This window comes from Lottia gigantea, assembly GCF_000327385.1.
Source record: "Lottia gigantea unplaced genomic scaffold LOTGIsca_21, whole genome shotgun sequence".
Lineage (NCBI taxonomy): Eukaryota > Metazoa > Mollusca > Gastropoda > Lottiidae > Lottia > Lottia gigantea.
In genome coordinates this window covers 1,294,838-1,314,212 of record NW_008708458.1, presented here as the reverse complement: position 1 = coordinate 1,314,212, position 19,375 = coordinate 1,294,838, and the positions used below count along the sequence as shown (strand labels likewise).

The 19,375-nt window shown below is 32.0% G+C and overlaps 1 protein-coding gene across 1 annotated transcript; it reads left to right on the top strand.

Moving 5' to 3' along the window:
* The first annotated feature begins 770 nt into the window (after positions 1–770).
* On the top strand, positions 771–18,775 carry LOTGIDRAFT_231711 (hypothetical protein). The gene is made up of 33 exons (XM_009054155.1): positions 771–846; positions 1,141–1,319; positions 1,606–1,770; positions 2,073–2,235; positions 2,764–2,838; positions 3,173–3,298; positions 3,620–3,695; positions 4,116–4,219; positions 4,574–4,635; positions 4,967–5,105; positions 5,409–5,465; positions 5,748–5,988; positions 6,360–6,440; positions 6,817–6,959; positions 7,814–7,944; positions 8,244–8,445; positions 8,825–8,913; positions 9,215–9,353; positions 9,574–9,661; positions 9,844–9,962; positions 10,309–10,428; positions 10,727–10,815; positions 11,184–11,291; positions 11,680–11,806; positions 12,542–12,638; positions 14,397–14,516; positions 14,768–14,851; positions 15,268–15,334; positions 15,718–15,922; positions 16,186–16,446; positions 16,901–17,041; positions 17,351–17,539; positions 18,191–18,775. Exons 2-33 carry the CDS (start codon positions 1,168–1,170, stop codon positions 18,302–18,304), a joined length of 4,074 nt encoding a protein of 1,357 aa, XP_009052403.1. The 5' UTR covers positions 771–846; positions 1,141–1,167; the 3' UTR covers positions 18,305–18,775.
* Positions 18,776–19,375: the final 600 nt, after the last annotated feature.

Below are 19,375 nucleotides of genomic sequence, written 5' to 3'. Positions count from 1 at the left end.
CAATAAAGGGTAACTTTAGTAACATACAGTCACAGTATGAAAATCATCTGTCATATACATGTACTGACAATGTGAACTGACTAAATAAAGATTATTGTTATGTTTTGTATTCATTATGTATCTATTATTATTACTGGTATAATAAACTTTTTATAGAACCTTTCTTGTTTTCCTTTTGAAGAGGTTTTTTGGAAATCATATAGCCATGACCAACAATCCATATAAAATTAGGGCTATTATCATAAATAATTTTAAAGGTTTATTCCAATTTCCAATGTCAACAGGTTAATATTGTATGTAAAGAATACTTTATGGCATAAAGGGAAAACTAGGGTTAAGAAAACTGAAACCTTGGCTGTTTAAATGTGTTTCCAGTAGGTTTGTCCACTTTTTACCTCAAAATGCATATAATGATATCAAATTTATAATATCATTGAATCACTACCCAGAGTAGTCCTGGCCTATTAGGTTATGCCTATGCAACGTTATCAGCTAAAAGCTGCACTTATGATAAGGATATACGTTGTTCCAAATGGTCTAGAATAAAAAATAACTCAGAATACTATTAAAATGAACGTTGCAATGCATAGAGAATAATGCATTTTATTATATCGACAACCGATCACATTTCATCAACGGCTCTCTAATGTTTGGTCACGTGATAACACCTGCCAACGAGAAGTAACTCGTACGAAACAGCTACTGTGATTGGTTAATCTCTCTGACTTTGACGAATCCAATTCGTTGTTATCATTTCTTATCAAAGATGGCTGCGATATAAACATTTTTCTTGCTTTTTCTACCTTCTATGTTTATTAATTCAAATAAAGCACATTATCGACAAAAGTAACACATAAAAATCAAGATTACTAGGCCATAATCTTTTCCTTTTAGTTTTGGCTTCAATGAATAAACTACAGCCAATTACTTACTGCATAGTCTGAACAAACTGATAATCTTTCACTTTTCCATACATTCATAATGCCAATGTACTGGCAGTACAATGACACTGTAACCGTAGGTAGTGAAGCCATGTGTTTGTGCGAGTAATCTAATGTGTAGGTTTATTTGACACATTTAAAGGCTTACATGTGACATTATTTACAGGAAATCATTAACATAACTGTATCATCTTTCCAGACTATTAGGTGAACTGTAAGAGTCAGTATGTCTCAGAGAGGACTAGAAGGAGAGGACCTGGAGAAAGGTTTACAGCAGCTAGTCAATAGTTTTGAAACTCATATCAGTGATCTAGAGTCACCAAGTCAAGTTAAAGATGTCTTGGTACAGTTAGAGAGAAATGATGAAAACTTTCACAAGTATGTTACTCTGATAGATCATAAACAATATCTTAGAAACTAAATCAAATACAATTATTTTGGACTCCCTAATTTAGTACCTATCAACCCTATGGATATATGTGTTTTAGTAGAACTAGAAACTATCCAATATCAAATAAACTTGTTGAATAGTGTCTTTAGATTAAGACAAATTTTTTCAAAATTGAGGTGGCCATTGCAGAAGTTTTGAATGTAAAAAAATATAAAATATTTTTAAACGTACAGTAGTTTGAAAGATCTACAAATAACTGTTATTCTGTTTTAGACATGAGTTTGTTAAACAGTTAAAATCTAGAATAGATGATGTATTACGACCATGTATTGATGAAGAAATAGAAAGAAATTCTACAGCAGGTCATGTACCTCTAGGTGGTTATGATGTAGAAAGATTGGTCAAACAGAGAACTGAGGCTATTATGAACTCAAAACAGTGAGTACCGTAATTTGATTTTGCTAAAGTCAAGTGTTTCTTTCATTTAATTAGAATGTAACTGTTTTTGACTAAGAAGCAATCAATTTCATGGAAAATTCTATGCTTAAATATGATGGATAAAGCTTAAAGAGATGTTAAGAGTTTTTAGTTATAAGCCTGGCGATCAAGATTCGTAGCTCTTTGTTTGAGAACACATTTTGTTAAAACATTGGCCAATTCTTCTGTGTTGAATACCGCAATGATTATCTTAACATATTTATATGATCATATTTACATGATTTTATAACACTGTGTTTCAGATATAAAGACTTTAAACAAGAATTAAACAGTAATATAAAGGAAGCAGTAGAACATCTGATAATAAATGATTCCACTCCATATGAAGATCATCCTACAGACAGACATGGTTTCCCTGGTAGTGATGATGAAGATTCATCTTCTTGTGGCAGTACATTCTGTCAGGTAAGAATCTGGGCAGAGTTTGGGAGGGCAAGGGAGATAAGGGGTGGGACTGGGTAGGTAAGATGGAGGCTGATTAAGTCAGAGATATGGTTTTCCTGGTAGTGAAGATAAGGATTCATCTTTCTGTGGCAGTACATCCTGTCAGGTAATATTCAGGGCAAGGGAAATACCATTGTCAGGTATTACTTAGGTGAGATTAACTGATTAAGGTCAAGTTTTTTAGACGTTGGGTTGATATCATTAAAGCAGAATTAACCTGTCACGGTGATACTGAAGATTCAGCTAATGACGATAAGAACATTTTCAAATCTTACTTTAATACAATTTGAGACTTTGAATGTTAGTGGATGTGATCTAGTGGCTCAAGTTAATTTCACATTGAAATCAAATCTGAAATCTGAAAGCATGCGTGAGAAGGTTCAGATATTAAGCACCTTGAAATATTCAAATGGGTAGATGGGTCATGAAAGATTTATGTTAACTAAGCTAATTATTGAATATAGGCGAGTAACCATACTATATTTTCAGGGAAGTGTTATGATGTTTGACCCTGATTCATTGAAGAAAATAGCAGACGATCTTTCTAAATCTAAATCATATCAGGTACAGACTCTATTTAGTATTCTAGCTGTGCAATTAAATGTTGCTTCAGAAATTATTTTAATCATATCTCTACAAATATTTCCAGCTAGTAGGCATTTATTTTGAATTTTTAGATAAAGTACTAATATGACATCATTCTATGTTTCTTCTTGAAAAAAGCATCAATAATAGGTACTTTCAATTATATTTTATTACCATAATCAAAATATTTTTGTTGTAATTGAAAATGTACTTCCTTCTGTTGAGAAAGCTATAATGGTTACGTAACTATAATAATAGATATATCGTATATATAATATAGATTTAAACAATCTATTATACCTTTGTTTTTAAGCAAAAACGAGATGCATTAGTGAAGTTAAACAGACATATGAGTGCTGATATAGTAAATAACAACAACTGGCATTATCTACGTAAACAACTATTGACTGTTCTCGGTGACCCTAATGATGAACTCACAGTAAGCTAGTTTACAAGTTTCTGCATTTTATATCCTATCTGTTATTCTAACAGTTCATATGCAGTTAGTTGTATAGCTTTGATAGATGATAATGACTATACAAGCCTGACAATATTCCAATTGATCTAACTGAATTCAATTGCTTAAAATGTTCTTTACTAAATATTTCATCATTATAGTTTTATGAACTTAAAACATTAAGTATGCAGAGAATTAGGACATAAAACTCCATTCATTTCATTTCATTTTTTAAAACATTGAGTAACTGACAAATGTTTAACATGTATGTATGATGGAATATTCTATTGTTTTTATTTTCAGCAACTAAGTCAGAAGTTTATAGCTAAAGCTTTTACCAGTACTTGTCATCAAACACGAGAGATATATACATTACTTAGTAAGTTATACGCCTCAACTACGATACCTTTGGAATCTACATTAAAACCTTGTTTTTTTTATCACAGATTGTTAAGAAAAAGAGAACCTATCTGATTAAAGTGTAAAATGTCATTTGAAACAAAATGGTAGAAAGGTGTCAAGTAGGTCCATCATGAATAAATATGAACAAATACCCCTATTTTTTTCCATGCTATGTATTGAATATTTGATGCATATGTAAAAATTTAGTAAATGAAATATTTTAAAAAATGATATTGCTGAAACATGGTTAAAATTATCACTGGATGTGGATAAGATTTCGTTAAGAATATTTACATTCATCTCTGAAAATCTTCAATGTATTATCCATATTGTTAACTCTCTTGTTTGTTTTATTTATTTTAATATTATATTTATGTTAATTGTTGGTTTATTACAGGTGAATATTTAGTTAACGAGTTTGAATATAGAGATACTGGTACTCAGTTATTAAGTCAAGGTTTAGATATAGACAGACCTGAACAATCTAAACTATTAAAAGCTGTAAGTAGATAACTTTGCTTGAAATATATTTATAAAGTTTATAAAACTACTTGTATGTGAACATAACATTAGGTTTTAGGGGGTAGAAGCTGACACTTGGTACACTCTCGGAAACATTGGCAAAAATATCAGAATTTGTCAAACTTTGAGGAGGATTTGAACCCACGGCACCTAATCGCCTAGCAGATGACAATCCAACTTGCTAACGAGCTATTCCACTACCAAAAAAAGACAGTTCTCTTAGCCAGCTATAGAGGATTATTGTGACTCAACAGACAATTTGCGTCATGTAAGATTTGTAAATACCGGCACTTTTAATTCACATTACATTACATAGCATTCTTTTCTTTATAGTTTCGTCTGATGAATGAATTTCAACAAGAAGCTCCAAATTACTGGATTCGCTATCCTGACAAGTAAGTTTATTTATTATGCTTCATGTGACAAAAATATCCCTTCAGATGTTAAAGAAAGAGGCTAAAGCAGAGTCTATAATATAATACCATACATGAGCTTTAGTTGATAATCCTTTGAAATGTTTCTCAATAAGGATTACATGTGAATTGAAATTAATAATTAAGTGTTATATGATAATTTCATTCTGTGATGACTTTGGAAACACCATACTGTGTACAATGAGGGACATTTAGTCTGCGTATTTTTGGACTATATTTGCTTACCACCCAAAAGGCATTGGTTTCTAATAATGCTTAGATCTTGCTTCATTTGTAAGAGCGTTCATTTCAGATATTTAGAAGATGTAGTGGAGTCCACATTAAAACTATTATCAATACATCCTAGCCATCAAGCAGGAAATATCTATATTACACCATTACATTATATAGCTCTAGTTGATCCTAAAGCTAACTGGTGTATTAAATGGATGGTAAGTAGATCTAGGAGTAACATTGTCATTGTCATTGTCATATTAGCACTTTCTTGGAATATCTCAATTTGGAGTAATAATTAAATGATGTAGAGGTAATAATAAGATTGCCTCTTTGAAATAGGTCTAATTACACTAATTACCTAAGAAATTTTTACATATCAATGGACAATTCAAAATGAAATGAAATAGATTGCTCAAATAATGTGCTTGATGTATACAAAATTCCAGTTTGTGTGTTGCAAAAAGGAAATAAGTAAAGGAGAAATGATTATTTTATGAGTAACTTTTGTATGATTACAGCATGGTAACTACAGTAGAAGAGCTTTACTGATTTCATTAAAATCTCATAAGAAAGTAGTAAGTAATCTTGAATTAATAATATATATGGGAATTTCAAAATGAAATTGGAGAGTTTGAAAAGTTATTAATCTTTAAATTATTATGAATTATCACATAGCCTATTCCTGTAACGTATCGTTTTACTAAGAAATTTTTACTATCATCCGTAAATATTTTGTAAGGGGTGGTATATATGTAAGATGTTTAGAATCCACAAATCTATTAATATCTAGATGACATGGTGTTACTCATCTCTTGATAAGAACTATATTCTCACTTTATTACATGTATCTATTGTAGGTAGAGAATGCAGTACATCATTGTTTAAAATTTCTATCAACAATAAAATCTACAACTAAACCTAGTGATCTAGCTGATAATATATCAAGATTATCTATTGGTACTGATATACGACGTTCATATTATACCTCAACAGAATTACAATATATCTATTTTATACATTCATTGTGTTTTATTGGACGGTTACTCTGTTTTCTTAATGGTAGAAGTTTCTTTCCAATAAAATACAGAGATATTCAAGGTATGAACAAATTCAGATTTATTTATGTTATATATCCATACACATTTAAAGAGCTTGTTAATGTAGAGTTTGTCTGTAAATCTTTATGAAGTAACTTCAAATGTCATAGATGTGATTATATTGGAATTGATCATTACATTACTTACTGCAAGCGAATGTTTTGAAGCACAACAAATAAAGTCAAACAAACAGGGATTTGTTTCTGAGATGACAGTGCAATCTAAGAGCCAAGAGGCAATGAAAGTAAAATGATATGAAATGCCAGAAATTTGCTGTGGTTCCATGGAATCTCTGAGCATATAGAGTTGAGAAAATTTTTATGGTATTCACTGTATATATACATGTATATATGTATATTTTGAATAATTTAGATCCAGTAACAGTTACTAGTTTATTAAAGTCATTAGTTATGATAGTAGTTGATAGTCCATCAGTACTCAGTTCTAAATCAGGTAATATATATTTACACCTTAATTAATACCATGTTGATTGTGCCATTGTGAAGAATGGAGGGATGTAAGAAAGAAAGAAATATGTGGCACATCTTGGCCTTTACTGTGGTGCATGTAGCAAAGAAGGCAATGGTAATTTGTTTTCCAAAATGATCCCTTTTGGAAACTATGTAGCTAATAATAATATTTTATCATTATCAATTGAATTGCTAAATTTTCAGTTCTGGTTATCCTCACCTATGTATCTTTAGAACGGAATGCATGAAATATATGCCTCAGATTCAACAAGGAATAAAATTGATAAAGAAAACAAAAGTTTATTTTTAAAGACTATATGATTATACATGTATTGGAGGTGATATGATATTTATTATAGAAAGTTTAGATGCTGCTGGTCTAGTGAGTGAAGTGTTGAAAGATTTGTGTAGTTGTGGAAGGTTATGTGAGATATGTTTCTGTCGTAATGAAATAACATCAACATTATTAATACCTATCTCACAGTACTTGAATACCAATATAGTAAGTATATACCTACGTCACAGTAAGTATATACCTACCTCACAGTACTTGAATACCAATATAGTAAGTATATACCTACCTCACAGTACTTAAATACCAATATAGTAAGTATATACCTACCTCACAGTACTTGAATACCAATATAGTAAGTATATACCTATCTCACAGTACTTGAATACCAATATAGTAAGTATATACCTATCTCACAGTAAGTATATACCTACCTCACAGTACTTGAATACCAATATAGTAAGTATATACCTACCTCACAGTACTTGAATACCAATATAGTAAGTATATACCTATCTCACAGTACTTGAATACCAATATAGTAAGTATATACCTATCTCACAGTAAGTATATACCTACCTCACAGTACTTGAATACCAATATAGTAAGTATATACCTACCTCACAGTACTTGAATACCAATATAGTAAGTATATACCTACCTCACAGTACTTAAATACCAATAAAGTAAGTATATACCTATCTCACAGTACTTGAATACCAATAAAGTAAGTATATATCCAATGTAGTCACTGACAAACAAAGAAAACCACAGGTCAGAATTTAATTTGAGTTTGTAGTCTTGCTTATTGTGTCATGTGACTTTGTTATGTGAATAAAAGACTTTAGTCCTCTTTCCATTTGAGGTCAATTCCAAGGCATGCAATGCTAATTTTTCCTAATTACTTGATGTTAATCTACCACTGGGTAACCTAGTTTGGGTTTGTCGAATTTTAATCCCCCTTTAGAGAGAGTCCACATAGCTTTTGTTGTTTATTTGATATCAAAAGTGAAGAAGTTTCTTAAAATACTCCTGTGTATAAAACTATGGTGTATTTATTATAGAGACTAGAAGATTTACCGAGTGAAGAAGCGTTAATACGTGTAGCAGATATACTCTGTGTCGTAGCGTCTGATGATTATGGTAGACAACATTTAATGTATGGTGAAGGTGGTACTATGTTCTCTAAAGCTAGGTGGGTTTTCATTTCTCTGTCTAAAGTATTTTGATACTTTAGCTATCCAGAAGGTGTTCTATTGCCTTATGTAATATCTACTGTGCAAGGCAAATATGTGCTGTTGGGTATTAATATTTTGTAATATTTTGGTCACAGCCTAACATACATGTATCTAGTAGATTTATTCGTGCATTCATTTGACTGAAGCATTTCTTCTGAATTTTGAAACTTTTTGTGTATCTTGCAGCCAATGCCAGAGTCTTTGTATTAATATCACTTGACTTGGGCAATCAATTCCATGCTTTATTTTATTGTAGAGGATTACCACCAATCCACTATATCTGTGAATTTACAAAGCGTTGTTTAAAGAAAGATTTACCTCCCGTAATTACCGTGCCATCACGAACAGTTATTGGTGTATATCTCTATATCTGTCGTCAGTTATATATAACTTGTGATGGTTTATATTCACTTCATCATTATAATCTACATTCCTGTGTAGCTGATGCTTGGGAAGAGGTAAGCCCAGTTGCATCCTGATTCAATTGCAAAACGAGATGTTTTTCCAGCTGCGAGCACAGCCACCCCATAGAAAACACGCAACAAAAGATCTGCATTTTAATTATATTGGGATCGTTGAATAAATTTTTGCCATCCACAGAAAAAGCATGAAACAAGACATCTAGATCTGACGGAAAGGGCCTGGAAAAACATAATGTTAGATATTAATGTGTTTTCACATTTCGCACTAGAATTATGCTGCTGCCTCACGACTCAAAGCTTTAAAACCTGTGTAGAATAAACAAATCATTCTGACTGTGTTAGTCTGATTCCATATCTGTCCAAATTTGCCTCATTGTTGTTGACTGAGGCTACAGATATTTGACTTTTTTTATAGGCCTGTCAGGCTGGAGAAAGGGCAGTAACTCCTACACCTTCTAATTCAAATACCTTAATTTCAAAAACTGATGATGACCAATACAGTGTGTAAGTAAACCAAACATTGTTCTTTTCACCAGTAGTGAAATTGTTTTCGGTTAAGTCCAGTTCAAATAAAGAATTGCTGAAATAACTTTGTTAAACTTTCGATTAATGTAGTGTTTGTATCCTATGAATTTGACAAAGATTGCATTGCATTGCATTTCAGTCTTTGACTTGGGGAACCCAACCACTAATTATCTAATAAAAAATGGACTATTCATTGTCTTTTGCACAAATATCAGTTATAAATTTCTGATTTCCATTTTGAAAAGTTTTGCAGGCCTATATTAAATTGGGCATATTTCAGGTTATTTTGGGAGCAGTCGTTACTAGGTAGTCTATTAAACTTTGCTAGTACAGCTCGTGGTATATTGTTATTACAACAGAAAGAGATTATTAATGAATGTGTGTCCTATATGTATGATAGATATAAACAAAAACTACAGGTAATCATTCACCTTATTCTTTTATTTGGACTTTCATGTGTAAGTTAACAGTAAAATTTCCATCATTGCACTCTCAAACACTGTTACAAACTGTTTGAATAAAGGATGGGAAATCATAAAACTGTATTTCATTTTTATGTTGAAAACAAGTAAAGGAAACTTGATAGAATTTTAAGCTTTTGGTTATAAAGATACAGTTGAAATCAATTTATCTAATTAGGTGGGTAAATTTGAGAAGTTTGGATATGGTGTAATGGTCACACAAGTAGCTGGTACTGCACCTGGTATAGCAGCACTACAAAACACAGGTCAGTTGAACATTTTCTGTGGGCAATAAACTCATTTAACATATCACTGCTGCTTTTTATGGTCTTAAAGTTCATTTATACTGACTTTCTCTGTTGTCTTTTCTTTCATGAGCATTTGAAAATAAGCATACATGATGTTTTTTGTCTTTCTGTGTATATTGAATGCTTTACATCCATTTCAGGTTATATCAAGTCATTAATACATGAAATCTGGACCTCACTAGAATGTGGTGTATCTGATGTACCTGTTTATACTCCAAAATCATGGCCTGTTGATGTTATTGATAGAGGCTCTCATAAGGTTTGTTTCCGCTTCCGTCTTTATCAAGCTGGTTAGATGCTGGCTTACTTACCTTTGGATTTTTCAACCCGGTTTCCAGTGATGGAGGTCAGAGAGGCTGAGACAGACAGAGCAACTAGTTGTTAAGATGGGACAAAAAAAAAATAAGCCCTGTGTGCTAGAGGCTGTGCATGTTAAAAATCCCTTGGCAAATAGAAGTCAAAAAAGAGTAGACTTATGCTGCTGCCTTGACAAAATTTCTCTAACTGCACACTGCATGTCATGCCACGGTTTAATTGTCTTTAATTTCTAGTCCGTCCATATTGTTATTAATGATTTATGATTTGATCTGTGTTTGTTATTTCAGCATTTAATAAGAATATGTAATATATTATCATCATTTAGTGCAGTGTTTGAATTATTAGCTACTAAACCTCTACCTACTAAAGATGAATACAGTTTTAGAGAAATGCCTGATACCATAGCTGTAAGTAGACAACCATTGTCTTAGTTAGTATCTTTTCATATCACCCTTTTACAATTTTCTCCTGAATTGATCCAGTTATCCTTCTCACTTCGACTGGGAAGGGGTGAAATGAGAAAACATTGCTAGTGAATTTGGAAGGGACTGAATTAACCATGTTGTTCATTGTTAATTCTAACCAATCAGAAAATCTGTTCCAAGTTAGTTTCATGGCATGGCCTTGTCCCTCTTTATTAGCCCAAAATTGAGCAGAAAAGTAGGGGGTAAAACTAAATTTCATTCCTGACTGATATTATTCTAGGGTTTAATAGACAGAGTAATCATGGTGGATACAGATGCTAAAGAACATTCGCTCTTTAATTATGAACATTCTCATGTATTTGGGTTAAGGTAAGTACAGTGTTGATTTTGATAGAATGATATTAGCTAGATATTACAGGTATCTTAGCTGGGTCATATGTATGTATATCAATTTGAAATAAAGGATTTTGAACGAGGGTGTGTGGCTCTATGAACCCAAAAACAGGAATTGTTGTGTGATAATATGATCTCATCAATTGATATACAGAAATATCATTGTGATTAAGTTTCAGGCAGTTTAAACATCACACAACTCTAGATTTTATTTCAGAGCAAAGTCCATAGTAGCATAGCAGATTTAAGAAGTTTAGTCTCTTGAACTCTGTTCATTTGATAGATGTATTCTTGTTTTATTTCTGTGACCATATATTCATTACAGGCAATATTTTATGTTACAGAACATTAAGTGTAATGGTATCATGTTTAGATACAAGTCTATTATTACAGTCACAATATAAATATCAAGATATGTTACTACAAACACAATCAGACAATAAAACAAAAGGGTGAGTATACAGGTTTGATTCAGATCAGGCTTCAGGTATGTTAGCTTTGTTATAACGTGGTGAAACCTATTAACTTTTAAAATGGAGCTCAATGTAACAGATAGTTGAATAAATTAATATTTGTGTTGGTAGAGCTCTCTTTCTATTATTTTTCAGTATGAAAGTCTACCTTTGCCTCCACCCCACAATTAGTGACAACAGTCTAAGACTTCCTATTGTTGTCAACAAAGGCTCAACTTAGATTGATATCAGATTTTCATCTAACATTTTGGAATCTAACACATTATCTGGTGGTAAAGCAAATATCTAGATGATGATATATTATAAATTGGCAAGCCAGATGAGGATAAAAAAATTCTTGGTTAATGTTATTTTCTATTGTTTACAGTGATCAGTATATAATAGATATGATATCAACAGAGAGAAATTATTTACTAGTATCATCTTATCTTATTGGTGGTCCTACAGAACGTATCTTACCACCCCATACTCTAGAACAACCTAAACCATACGAGGTAGGCTAGTGTTTCAGATATATAATCCAGCATCAGGACTTTTAGTTTGGATATGGGTGTAATTCTCCAATGTATTTTCACTAGTTTTAAGAGCATGTTTCATACACCTTATTGATACCTGTGTTAAATGATATCTAATATAAAATGGTGTAAGGGTAGAGATATATTTTTTTGTTCTTTTGTATTGACTAGACCGTTTTTATGTTATTTCTACCATGCTTATTTTGCATGTTATTATGTTAAATGTATGATGTATTTTGAATTATAATTATTATATGACTGTATCTGCACCACTGAGCTGAGCTTCTAGCAGGACTGTTGCGGCATTATAAATGCAATAAATTATTATTATTATTATTATTATATGGTCTAAATCAGATTGTTTGAATTATGTTTATGGAGTTTGAAATTACAATGTCAGAAGGCCAAATTAAATATATTTTTTAATGTGGTTGTTTTACTAGTTTGATATTGTGGAGCTCAGTTGGTAAGTTCTGAACAGGTCTGTCTGTTCCAATTCTGACCTCCATCGAATGGAGCGGAACTGGTTATGTCACATTCAAAATTAGTCAGCCATTTTAAATTCTGTTTACATCTACTGTGTTTTTGGCACATTTGGCAGTGTTCTTAACACTGTTGCAACTTGTTTTATTGAAAATCTGGATGAGATCATGAATCCCAAATGTGCAGAACATACCAATATAGTGCCTCAAATATAATATTGTAACATTACAGGAAGGAGAGGTGTTATATCCATACCCAATGTTTAGTACCTACCCTGTACCTAGAGTATATATACCTAACCTAGCAGGTCGCTCAGCCATGAAACAAGGTATTTATTTCCTAATAGTAGACAAAGAATAGATGATCACATAAATCTTCTGCTAATTTATGATATTGGCTCATAGGGACACATTTAATGCTGGTGCTTTTAACTCATACATTACATTGGATACTATTTGGCATGATCAAAAATACACTTCATTATTTTGAATGTCCTTAAAATAAATGTGAAACAGAACATGTTAGAACACAAGTTAAAAATTATTTTAAATTTATATGGCTCATCTTGTCTTTAGAATTATTCATTTCTTCTTAGATATATTCTTGTTTCACTTTGAAAGCTCTAGGACACATTCAATGTAGATTTATGATTTTAGTTTGTTCTATTGATAACATGCTTAGTCTTGATTTGCCTATCTTAGCTGTAAAGTAAATAGTGCTTTGTGATGGCCTATAATGATAGCTGTTTTCCATTTCCAATAAAATATAGTACACTATTTCTATATATGTATATGTGTCTGTCTCACAAATAGTACAAGAATACTAGTATACATTCTATAGTAATTCTCTTTTATATCAGTTCACAATAATCTCTATAGCCTAGTTTCACTATTTCAGCATTTGTAGAGTCAGCAGATGAAATAAAAGGTTGGAAAGCACAAACACAAAAACTTGTATTATAGCATGAACTCTAGCCAAGCAAATTTGTTTGTGCACATCATGGACTGAGTCTATAAATTAACATGAACTGTTGACTTGTATTTGAGGTAGAATAGAAGGTAATTGAATATTAAATCATATATATATCATGATATATATCATGTGAATTACTACCTTAAGTGTACCTAAAAAAAAAAGTGGACTGTTCGTGTTAATGTTTTGAATCGCCCCTGATGTGCACAGATATCCTTGTATGACTTTTATCCACTGAGCACGCTGTGTTATGTTTAAAACAATCTGGCACAGCACTGTTGACTTGATTGCACTTTGCGCAATGCGATGCTCTGAAACATATTTTCATTTCACTTATCATACGATAACTCTTGTCAACTTCTTCATGAATATTAATGAGATGGTTTGACATCAGAATATATAAAAGAAATAATGTCGCATTATGTAATAGTTGAAAAGGTAATTTACTAAGTGCTATTCAACCAATTAAGTGGCAAATGTTGAAAGCGAAATCTTGACTGACTGTCTAAGATATAATTTGTTGCCTCAAATATACCTTCTACCTTTAGGAGTATTGATCCTAAGAATACAATTTGACTATTTGATTGTTCATGAAATTGAGTTATCCTAGGGTAAATGAAATGAAGGTATGTTAGTAATCATCAGTGAGTATCTGAGGATGATTGTGGAAGTGGACACTGTTAGATTCAGACCTCTACCTGATTGATAAGGTGTTGGTTCTATTCTTTGTGTGATTATAAATTTTCAGGTACCACATTATTATTCCTTGACTTTGATAAAGCAACTGGTTCATGTGTTTATTTTGAGTTTTAATTTCGAATCTTTGTACTAAATTCATTGTACATGCCCTGATAAGGTCTGAAGGTTGACACCAGACTGACAAAGTATTGGCATCAGAATTAAGGGGTTTTGAACATACAACACCTAAAAGAATTTGACTTTCTACTGACTGAGCTAAGTGTCATGTGTCATTTGAACTTTCATATAGCTACAATATTATAAACTGGATATTTGTTAATCTATGATAATGATAATATTGTTTTATAATAGTGAAGAAAGTCTGATGTTTTTAATGAAGTGAAAGTAAAAAAAAAGTTTTTTTTTTCTTTAATAGACAATGAAATGAGTAAATTTTTAGCTGGTAAAGCTGAGAAAAGAATGTCTTGGTTGGAGAAATGTAGAAATTTATTTTATAATCTTTTAACCAAGAAATCTGATCAAGTGAAAGGCACATGTAAGTATTTTAGTTTTGTGATTAAGGTCAGGATTTTAAATCCCATACACAGTCTATTATGTTGATGACTTTGAATGTAAAATACTCATATCTAAAATTTTAGCTCTTTGACTCAACATTGTAAGTGCATGCTCGAATGAAATACAATACCTTTTTAGTTTAGCTCAAAGTTTTTGGTCTTGAGCACAACTGATATTTTGATGTGTTATAGAAATTGATAAGAGTACATCATAATGGTTGGTTTATTTCAGTACTCCAGTTATTATTTGAACAAACTGTACCTGCTATTAGTCAAATTAAAGATGAATCTATCTATTCCCTAACTCCATATACAGGTATGTTTAAGCTATCTATTCCCATAGTACATATACAGGTATTATTACCGGTAAGCTTCCTATTTTCTTTTTGAGAGCTTTATGTACCTTGAGAAACTTGCTTAGGGAAAAATGAACATGTTAATGTTCATCAGAATGTTTTTCTGGCCTCATATGTCTTAATACAACTCATAATGAGGCACTAGGTACTGCAATATGTGCACATTCTTAGTTTTAAATAGAGAAAAGTGGGACATTGCTAAATTTCCCTCATTACACACTGCATGGTGTTGCCCATCGTTATTACCCTGATGCCCATTTATTAAGAGAGTACTGTTTATAATTTAGAGAGTCCTAGCTCTATCTAAGAATTTCTTTCTATTTTTGAGAATCATCATAATTGTTATATAATAATATATTTATCTATTATACTGTAGGAGGTGAAGCTATTAACAGTTATAATTTATCACCACTACAACAACAAGGTGTTAAAATTGCTGTAAGGTATGTATCATAAATGGATAATATAAATGATGACTAATGTTCTACTTATGTTATTATTGAAATTGACCTATTGGCTTTAACAGAATCAGTGACGGAGCCAGGTTTATGTCCTGGGGGAGAGAAATATGTGAGATTGCCTGAATATCTAACCTAGCTATGAGATTTTTGCCCGAAAAAACTTGCTGTCTTGGCTGCAAGGCGGACGGCTGACCTCTCTTTGGCTCCACCACTGAACAGAATAGTCATGGAATCATTCCAATTTTGTAGTATTTTGTTTCAATCAGTTTGATTTTTTATTGAAAATAGAGCTGTGTCAGTTCAATGTTTTGCTTTGAAGAATCAAGAAAAAGGCTTAATACAGTAACATGTGTTTTATATTGTAGATATGGTGTACATCTTAAAGTTTTGAATAATGCCACAGAGGCCACTGATAGTTTAACTCATCTTCTCAAACAAACTGGTTCTTTCTTTCTTCAAAAATCAAAATACAATAAATCACCATCAGCTCTATGTATCCTTTATTCTAAAAGATTTATTACTAACATCACTATAGGGTTATATATATGTTGGTCAGAGGAAAAAGACAAGGTACAAGTTATGGTGGTGTACAATGTAGGATACTGTATATAATATTGTTAATACCAATCCTAATACCATTGATTTGTTCCATCAGATCTTGAAAATAAAAAGTATGCTTTATCTGTGTGTGGAATGGAACTCAAATCCTGTAGAACTAACCCCTAATATTTGACTAAATGATCGCTTAAAACTGTCCACCAATTCAATAGACAATATCAAAGACCTTTGTTTGAATTACAGAGTAGAGTTATTAATATTTTGTGTTTCAAAAGGAAGGTGGAACACTCTCTGTCATCAAAATAAGTAGGCATAGTAATATTAGTAACAGGTTGAAATTCGAAGTAATATTCCATTCTTTCACCTTAACCTTTGAACTAGTACATGAGAAAGGATGTTATCCAGGGTTTGATTGGTTTACCTCTACTATATTTCTAATGTTTAATGGTAATAAAGAGAAAACCTGGAAATTTCTTCACAAGTTTAGTATGTTAGTAACATCAGGATATTTATGGCTACCCAGATTACATTGTTCAGTAAGTTCTTCCCCCTTTTTATACACCAAACTTAGAGGTTGAATGTTTTGAAATGAATAAGTATCCCATAAAAAAAAAATTTTCATGTGCGTTTCTTTTTTAATTGCTAAGGAAACATTTGACCTTCAGACATGTCTTGGTAGAATTGAATAAGGAATTTTTGACTGAGAATAAGTTGAAATTGAAAATTCTTCCTGACCATGCCCCTATACACTGAATATTTAAAATGTCTCTCCAATCCTAAACTTATTGCTTCTCATAATTTAGCATGTACCTCATATAAGCTGGTTAAGAATAGTCCCTGACACTCAGACTTCTCCTGTCACCCACCTTGGGAACCTGCTCATAGAACCTTTGTTAATTCTGGACTGAATGATAGAGGTTGGTTAAGGAAAGACCTATCATTGTCTGTAATGGGAAGTGGTTACAATAGTTATGTTTTATTTGTTTTTAGGAAGATTTACCCCAATCTATATTATACAGTGGTATTCATCCTCTATTCTTCTCTACAGCACATAATATAGAATTTATACTACAGACTGAATTACCTCTAGTAGCTTCAGCTTTTAAAATGTCTGGTTACACTCCTTCTCAGGTAATGCTATTTATCGTCTCTGTGAGTTAAGACACTTGTGTGCTAACTGGAGGGTTTGACCCAGGCAAATTTTTCTACCTGGCTCTTATCTTTTAGAAAAGAATTTTAGTTAGAGGTAAGAACGTTCCTATTGTTTTTCCAATATATTAAAGCTGTTGCCAAGACTTGTGGACATTTTCAGTTTGAAAAGGCTGTCAACAGCATAAGATGATTTGAACTCTATTGAAGCAATCTAACAGAAAAATGAATGGAATAAAATATCCAATTACAGGAAATACAAACAATACGTATGAAATCTTCTATTTTCAGATCTGTGTTCACTGGTTAAAGCAATGTTTTTGGAACTATTTAGACTGGACTGATATATGTCAGTATATAATAACTTGTATTATAATGGGGGTAGATTATCAGGTTTATATCTGTATCTCTATATTCCACCATTTACAACATCATATCTTACAACACATGCAGACACATGATCTCATGATATTTCTTAAGGTAAGAGGAATTCTTTAAAAAAAACATTGCCTGGGCTAAGAGCTACAGCGCAGGCAGCCCGTCGTTAGGCTGGGGTCAATTGGGGCTGGGCCCCAGCATGTAAGAATTAAGCCCCAGCAAAACCTTTCTTCAGTTCAGCAGAGATTGTACAAAATCAAAAAGATATAGGTTTTGATATGTTTTTTGCACCCCAAAATTGTCAGTTATAAGTTTTCTGGGCCTTTAATTCCTCAAATTTTCTGAGTTCAAAATCTGAGCCCCAGCATCAATTCATTCCTGACGACGGGCTGGCTACATGAATATTTCAAGCCAGGCTTTTTTGTATTGATTATTAATCAAACTATGTGTAAATGATATGGACTGTTGGTGGATCATATCTTGATTCTCGATGTTGACAAATATAGTAGCTTGACTATTCAAGATATTTGTCATTTTAGCTGCAACAATGAAACTCTCATCTTCGTGCAATCATATTGGAAATGGTTTCTGAATAACTGTTTAAAGGTTTGCTGTGTTAAAAAAAATAATATTTATCATTTATTTTGTTTTAGATCCAATTAATTAAAGGTCTCAATGTTAGACAGGCATACTATTAATTGATTGTTAACAGAAGTTATTTTTATTATTTCATATATTTTTATTGTATTTCAGGAACAACCTATTAGAAATTATAAAGTATCAGAAAATCTAAAATATATGAAATCATTAGAAAGTAAATTTAGAAAGATAGTATTGAAGGATATGGTATCTGTTCTTAAAAAATAAACTTAATTATCAAGAGATATATTCCGTCCAGAACCCAGAGTTCCTAAGTGTCTGTGATTGTATCTTCAGGATATATAATAGTGCTGAATAAATGTACATCAATTGTAGAGCTATATAGAAATTATTTGACTGTTTTCATTATTACACTAAGTGTCCATCCATTGAATTTTCATATTCCCAACCCGTCCTCTATTGAAATACTTCCAAAGTTTTTGAAAGCAATATCTTTTTGTCATTGAATTATATAATCAGGATAATGTAGCTATATAATTGTTAGTCTATGCTCGATGCTCGTTAACATCGTAAAGTGTCTAGACATTGAGATTCCTTCAAAAATTCAAAATTACTGAAATGAAAAGAAAGGGAAGCCTAAATTTTGTCTTAAATTGTGCATAATATCCTAAATTTATGTCTGTGATTCATATTATTTATTTTATATCATAGATTTGTGCATAAACCATGTCATATTTTAGGACTTTATTTTATTGTGATATTTAATAATATTTTATATTACAATTGTCATGTATGGATTATGAAAACATGTTTTGACATCATTCACATGAAGTATGACAACTGGAGTTGTTAGTCTGAAACATCTACCAGAGGCTGGAATAGAGGAAGATGTTTCTGTTTATAGGTGTGTTTTGAACACATGGGCCAAGTTGGTAGAGAACTTGTTCGAATGACCAAAAATTGGACTGTCTGAAACCTCTCAATTGAGGACAGGACCTTATCAAACCTTTCAGTTGCGGACAAGATAGTTCGTAACCTTTGCATTGCGACCAGGACAGTCTGAAATCTCAGACAGGAGTGTTTTGTCCGCAATTGAGAGGTTGCAGAAGTTCTGTCCATAATTAGAAGGTTCAGACTCAACCTCCTGATTGCGGCCAGTGTAGTCATACCTCTCAATTACGGACACAACTGACTGAAACACCTCTAAAGTGCAAACAAGACAATAACGAACCTTTCTATTGACAAGGTCTGAAACCTCTCGATATCAAGATAATCTGAAACCTTTCCATTGCGGACAAGAAATTCCAAAACCTTAGCAGTCCAAAAACTTTTAATTGC